General features: G+C 29.6%; 1 protein-coding gene across 12 annotated transcripts; it reads right to left on the bottom strand.

Annotated features, from left to right (window-relative positions):
• Nucleotides 1-1,632: 1,632 nt before the first annotated feature.
• Nucleotides 1,633-6,764, bottom strand: LOC145117255 (uncharacterized). Of its 12 annotated transcripts, XR_013712582.1 has the most exons (7): nucleotides 6,531-6,764; nucleotides 5,970-6,358; nucleotides 5,111-5,560; nucleotides 3,151-3,380; nucleotides 2,588-2,713; nucleotides 2,427-2,468; nucleotides 1,849-1,918 (listed from the first exon to the last, which is right to left on the bottom strand). XR_013712582.1 is itself a non-coding variant. In XM_079053562.1 (6 exons), exons 1-5 carry the CDS (start codon nucleotides 6,640-6,642, stop codon nucleotides 2,450-2,452), a joined length of 1,200 nt encoding a protein of 399 aa, XP_078909688.1. In that variant the 5' UTR covers nucleotides 6,643-6,763; the 3' UTR covers nucleotides 1,633-1,918; nucleotides 2,427-2,449. The 12 variants fall into 12 exon arrangements, 7 of the variants coding, with proteins under 7 accessions (XP_078909688.1, XP_078909689.1, XP_078909687.1 ...); XM_079053562.1 differs by lacking the exon at nucleotides 2,588-2,713 and having other exon boundaries at nucleotides 1,633-1,918; nucleotides 6,531-6,763; XM_079053563.1 differs by lacking the exon at nucleotides 2,588-2,713 and having other exon boundaries at nucleotides 1,633-1,876; nucleotides 6,531-6,763.
• Between the last annotated feature and the right edge of the window lie 843 nt (nucleotides 6,765-7,607).

Raw genomic sequence — 7,607 nt, 5'->3', positions numbered from 1 at the left:
TAAGATAGGATGTTATTCTCTTTTTTATTAAAAGTAACCAGGCTAAAAAATCAATTTTTATAAATTTAAAAAAACAGAACTAGACCTACTATTGGATCAAAAGTTTGGATCTTTACAGAGGGTAGGACTACCTATTTTACTTATAGCTTCTTATGAGAGTTTTTTTTTTTACATTTTATTTACTATATATATTTTTTAATTGATCACTTAATACCATTAGACCACATAATTTTTTGCTTTTTTTATATATTGAATAGTCAAAATACTTCCGCACTTAACCCTCTCTATTTTAATGATATTTCATTTTACCACTTTTACCTATAAAATAGTATTTGTAATGTTTTTTATTTTTTTTTTGTATAACATTTTTTTTGCATTTTATATATATATTTATTTGTATAAAAATATGATTTGTGTTTAAAAAATACTAACTAAATAAGAGTTTTTTTAAAACATTTTATTTGGAGCTAATTTTAATAGAACGATTAGTTGATATTTATTTTAAGTCATAAGATAGTATAACCATTCTATGTTGTTAAAGTAAGAATGTAAAGATGTTTACATATTATGCAGCTCACTTCAGCTAAAAGAGTTAGCTTCAAGATGTACTGTTTAAACAGTTGTTTTTTCCATCAATGTAAACTGCTTACAGAAACTAAACATGCATGGTTGAGTGTCACACCAACTACAACTACATATTTTTGGGTAATTCTAAATGCATGATAAAAGCTCTAAATACACGAAAGTGGAGTAACGTCAATCACTGTATCAATCATTATGAGTGAAAATTTTTAATTTAAATTTTCATTTCTTTTCCTTCTACTTCTACAAAACTTTCAAAATTTGCCCTATACGCTTTCAATATTCATACCATTATTTGTATTGTTATATTAGATTAAAAAATTATAATAATAATATTAATAATATATTAAATTACGATTGTTAAAAAGATGACGTCAATATATTAACATCCTACAAATATTTGTTTTTTTTTTCATTTTCTATGGAATTAAAGTTATTTAATAATTAAAGTTACTAATTTAAGTTTATTTTTTATTTATTTTACTATTTAATGGTTTTAGTCTTGAACTTTTACTCTTTTTTTTAATTTCAAACACACACACACATATATATATATATATATATATATATATATATATATATATATATATATATATATATATATATATATATATATAGAGAGAGAGAGAGAGAGAGAGATAGATTATTTTGTTTTTACTAACTATTGTGTGCCAGAATGTACAGATCTAGATCACCAGATGGAATTGAATCAAAGGTCATGATCTGAGGGTCTATGATATTACAATAGGGTAACATGTACCATATAATCACACAAATTTCAGCATAAGGACATTTTAGTCAATTGAGACAAATTTAAAAAAGGAAAAATCGAGATTTATGGGATAATTAATGATTTTGATTTAAAAAATCTGATTTTTTTTTCAAATTAATTCAATTTCAAACGTAATTTGTAAGCATAAACCGATCTTATTCTATCAGAATGTCATTTTGTTAGAATGATGTTCTGTAATTCTGTCAGAATGATATACAACTATGAACATGATATTATAAACGCATATTATCAAGACCAATAATTTTCAATTAATACAAATTTTATATAAGACGAAGTTTAATAGTTTAGAATCAGTAATTACATTCATTCTTAAAGAATACAACTATGAACATAAATTACATTCATTCTTGAAATCTCTTGCAAAAAAAATATCGACATTCTTGAAAGAATCCTCATTCACTTTCTTGTTTCATTCCTAGATGTCTTGTGTATGTTTGACCTCTAAGCCACTTCAAAATATGCTAGCATTCTATGAGATTTACATTTTGTGAGATCGGCATTCTGTCAGAATTGTATTGTATGAGAATGATTTTATACAAGGAGCTGCAAAAGGAGATAAACTCGAGGATGGTAAGTGATCCCCAGGTAAAACTTGAAACATATGAAAAACATAAGAAACAAAAATCATGTTAAAACATCAGCCAATTGTTTTACAACCCTTGCAAAATCATTCTTATGTGATTCTACCATAATCATTCTTATGTGATTATACCGGAAATACAATTCTGGCAGAATCATTCTTATGTGATTCTCCAAGATTATAATACTCTCTACACATTATTCAAATAGAAGAATACATTAAATACAAAATATTCTTAAAGAATGAAATAATTATTCTTAAAGAATGAAACAATTGGAGATAAGAATAAACATCCAATGATGAGGAAAGAAAGCCATTCTCACAGAACTAGCTTAATTAGCTTAAAGGGAATATACTGCAGAATGAATTCAAATTTCACAAAAATAAGCTCATTTTAAAATACAAATTAATACTAGCAAGAAGGAAAAGAAAAGGCTAGGGCAGTGCCAAAATGTTCTCTAGAAACTATACCTTCAAGAATGCAAACCCCAACTCTAATCGTCCAACCAGCACCTGATATATTTCATAATCGAAAAATGATTTTCTCTCTTTCAGTATTGAAATAAAATGAGAGGAATTCTAAATTTAAAGTATGATAGAATAACATAATTCTTTGTTTTGATTTTGTTTACCTTTGGAGATGAGATGCACAACAATAAACATTCCATCACTAACCATGAATACAATCTGAGACTGCCATATTTCTATTTGGCATTTCATCAAACACTTTAAGGGCACTCCCTAAATCACCACATTTTCTATGAATCATGAATGAAAAAAAAAATCCAATTCATAACCATCAACATCAAATTCATATGAACAACAAGATATTTCAACACCGTTATAAAAATCTAAAACTAAAAGTTGAAATTGTAGAAATTGGCTAGTTGGAAGAACGAAGAAAAAAACTTGTTTTCTATGGAATGGAATTGCAAGTCTGGTAAATGTAAAGAAAAGATTAATAATACTCAAAATTGAACTATTGGCGCTACTAATAGTTGACCTTTCAGAGTAAAGGCTCAAGATTTCATTAAAACATTCATCAATGATCAAGAAACACGTAAAAGATCAAAAATTCATAGTAAAATTGAGAATAAACTAACATAGAAAGAAGCGATCGTTGTTACTTGCACAAGAATGCACATAAACGAGTGAATATAATAGCGAATTGATACTTAAAACAATAGGAACTTACAGATCAATGACGGATATCCATTTGAGAGTGGAGTAGACAGATTCTGGATCACCCTTAGTGTATGATTCTTTCACGGCGACACGAAGCTTTTTAGTCGGGTCTTGATCGGATTTAATGGCGCCGATGTAGACACACCCGCAACCACCTTTGCCGATCTTTGTTGATCGGCTGAAGCCATTGGTGGCCGATTTGAGTTCGAGGAAAGTGAAGACTCGAAGATTACTTGGTCTCTGTGAAAAACTAGGAACATTAGACCTTCTGTCGATCTATGAAAAAAAATAAGCCCTGTTGATATAAAACAGGATATAAAAGAGAGACTACGTCAAATATATTTATTTTATTTCCTTAATTGTAGGATTTCAATTAAATGATCCTTTGATTAAAAGTACAAAAGGTCCAAAATACCATTAAATGATTTATTTAATTATTTATTATTTCTTAACTTCTCATTGATGCATTTAGAAACACAATAGCTGCTAGAAACATTTAAACTTAACTCTCTCTCTCTCTCTCTCTCTCTCTCTCTATATATATATATATATATATATATATATATATATATGCTAATTACTAATGATGGTGATTATGTCTAATTTTCTTTAACTAAAATCATAAAGAATCAGTAGATATACTATAAAATTAGTAAATATACTATAAAATCATAATAACATAATCATTTTCTCTGTTACTAAAAAAATAACAAAATAATTTAGAATTCGATTATTATGAATAATAAAAATAATCATTTTCTCTACATATAAACGAACTGAACAAACAAGAACAAATGTCTGTTTATTTGCGTTCGTTTAATTTAACCGAACAAATAAAAAAGTAAACGAAAACGAATTGAACGATTACAAACAAAGCTTTATTTATATTCCTTCATTTAGACTTGTCTATTTAGAACTTTAAATGTATTTAACTCAATAATCATTTAGAACATTATGATTATGATTAGTTTACTATTTTAACTGTAAATATATATGAGCTTGATAGAAATTTATAGTAGTTTATTGCAATCAGTCAAAATCATGATCACTTTTACACGATACATTCGTGCCAATAAAATGATATTTTATAGTAGTTTACTCGCCGAAAAAACAAATCACCGAAACAAACTATTCACACCCGTCGTTTGGCGTGGGTAAACGGCTAATATATATATATATATATATATATATATATATATATATATATATATATATATATATATATATATATATATATTACATTTGCAAATGAAAATTATGTAAGATTAAGATAATGATAAAATTTCTAAAATCCTTAAAAATAAATCAAGTTAAAAGTTGAATTTTAAAAACTTTGGACGACTACAACCCATATATGATACAAAAAGATATAGTACGGTGGATTTAGATACTTAAGTTTATATACTTTGTTGTATATATATATATATATATATATATATATATATATCAAGTAAAGTTATTGAAATTTGACTGAATAAAATTTATAAGGGTGTGTTTTTTAACTTGCATCTAAGCTAAAGGAGCTAAAATCAAAAAATATAAAAAGAATTGAAATTGCCAAAATAACAAATGTGATGGGACTAAAATCAAAAAATATAAAAAGAATTGAAATTGCCAAAATAACAAATGTGATGGGATTGATTGTAATCATTGATTATACAGAATTTATTCGTGCTAATAGGAGCACCCCATATTTTTATGAATCGGCCAAAACATACTGTCGCATCAATACATTAGCTTTTTTATGATATGACAAAAAGCCTACTCACATGTTAAACCAATATATTCCCTAAAGCTAATAAGAAACACTTCCACTGTTAAACTAAGCATCCTCAACTTATCAGAAAACATTTTAATTCAATAAGAAAATATTAAACCTTATCATAAAGTAAAATTGTTTAAAAAAACATCTCTATATTATTCTATATTCAAATATTTCATGTTTGGAACTATGAAATTATGAATCATACCTTCTTTCGTTTTCCACCAGATTTGCCTCGAGATTTTTGGGCGCGTTTAAGTTGATTTGTCAAATGACTTACCCCTTTCCTATGCATGTTCATCTCTTTCTTACTGGAAGCTCCAGTTTTACACATTCTACACCAAAACTTGAACTTCTTTCCCGAGCTTTCTCCTTCAGGCTTCTTATCTTCATATGAAACCATTTGAACACTTTCCGGTGACTTCTTGATGGATTTTCCGGTGTGTTCAGCTTTCAGCTCCGCCATTTTGGCCTGGTGTTTCTTTCCAGCCAGATGTTCCTCTAAACCACGCTCAGATGTTGCACTCACTTCACAGATTGCACAGCTCAATTCATTCACTCTCTTCTTTGAACTACTTGAACAACCGGCGGCAGCTGGTGATGGTGGTGGTGGTGATTTCCGTTTGGATCCAACCATCATCTGACCGGAGGGTTTTCTCTGTGATATGAAACTAGAGATGTTACGTTCTTTAAAAGTAAGTAATTGGTAATTTCAATATTTAGATATTGAAACATGTTATATACGAGATTTATTAGGTGAGTTAAATGGTTACTGTATCAGTCGATAACCCAAGAAGCCCTTCTAGGTTATCTTAAAATGTTTAAAGAGTTAAACCCATTTGAGACTACAACAAGAGGTCTTTCAACCTGATAACCTATCTACAAGTGGGTTAAGAAGCAGCAAAACTGCAAAAGGACTATGAATAGTCTATGAAAGAAAACTAATTTATTAAAGAAATTATCGACTAGAACAAACAATTACTGAAAAAAGGGTTTAAAGACTGGAAATTGAAACACAGTAGAGATACATCAATGATGAACACAGAGAGATTAGAAAGATCACTCACCATATCAATAAATTGCTTCTCGCCAGCTTTTGGTGGAGAAGTGATAATCTCGTTAATATTAGGACGCCGCTGGAACTGATGTCCGGTGACGACGTAGTCCTCCTGGAACGGCATTGCAGTTCTTCCATCCACCGGTTCATATGCTTGACCATGCAGCAATTGTGGCTGAACCCGATGGAGGTGGTGGTGGCTATCAGTATGCCCTAACATGAGCGACGATAGCGACGGATATCCGCCACCATTCGCCATTCCCCTGATGTTTTGTTCCATAATGTATTGTCTCCTCTCTTTCTCCAGTATCTCCTCCCGAATCTTGTTCTTTTCAATTTGAAGGAGAATGTCATATCGACCCTGTCCTCCGACGACACTTCTTCCGCTGTATAATCCCCCTGGAAAACTCAGACATATCATAATTTATGTAAAAGAAAAGCATTACACACCATGCAAAACCCACAACAGCCGCAGAAGATGTAAAAAAACACCAAATCGGGTTATATCCTTCGATTCGTAGAACTTACTGATAGTTAACAACTAGATCAGGATAAACGAACGAACGCATACCTTCTAGAATCTGATTTGAGAAGCTTGTGTAGTCCGAAGGATATGATGAAGAAGGCGTACCATAGAGATGATTGTGGATCTGTGAATTAAATCCATTGTATCTTGACTCCATATAGGAAGAGGCGTTGAAACAAAAAACTAGGGTTTTAGTTTGGTGAAAGCGATTTATCAATGGGTTTTCCGACGGTGATTTGATAAGACGAGGAGATTTCCGAAGTTAAGTTGGCTGATGTCGCGGGACTGGTTTTATCAGGTGCGGTCAAGACTATTAAATTAATATGGGCCCCATGCGTTATAAAGTGAACAAGACGTGTACGACTGTGATTAGTTATTAGGGTCCAGAATATCACGAGGCGTGTTTAAGCCCATAAACTTACTTCCAAAGTTAAAAATATGGATTCTATTAGCTGCTAGTCTAATTATAGAAAAGTTGAAAAGTGAAAATATGTGGAGAATCTAATTTATTTGATTATGATATATTAGGTTACGGTCCGTGGAAACCATGGGTAAAAGATATATAAAATTTTATTAAACTAAAGTTTTGTTTAAACTTTTATATTGATTATTTAAAATTAATATATATAGTTTTATTTGAATATCCGACATTCGTTATGTATGTGAAGACATTTAATATTTCTATGATTTTATAAAACATAATATAAATTTGAATAGAGTGTAAAAAACACAATTAATCATGGAAATGACATGCATGAATTTACTTTTAATCGTATACGTGTTTATAGAACTTGATTATGTGATTGTGGAAATAGAGTCAGCAACTTGGAGCCTTTTCTTCAACCTTTTCTTCATCTTCGTCTCTCTATTAAACATACATGGATACACTTTTCAAGTTATGGTAAAAAATGTAAAACCAACCAACTATATTCTTTGGAATTTAACCAAAGAAATAAAATCTGTCAATTCCTTTTTAACATTTAAAACAATTATTTTCGGGATTTGAACCCTTTTGCATATAAATGCTAATTTTTTACATATAAACCCAAACCATAATACAACACAGATTTGAACCACTGAAATTAAATTTGTCAATTCCTTTTATATTTTCGAAATTCCATA

Source organism: Lactuca virosa, chromosome 5 (assembly GCF_052849685.1).
Source record: "Lactuca virosa cultivar CGN04683 chromosome 5, Lactuca_virosa_CGN04683_v6, whole genome shotgun sequence".
In the NCBI taxonomy this organism is placed as follows: domain Eukaryota; kingdom Viridiplantae; phylum Streptophyta; class Magnoliopsida; order Asterales; family Asteraceae; genus Lactuca; species Lactuca virosa.
Note: the sequence above shows the minus strand (reverse complement) of the source record. Positions and strands in the feature narration are given on the sequence as shown.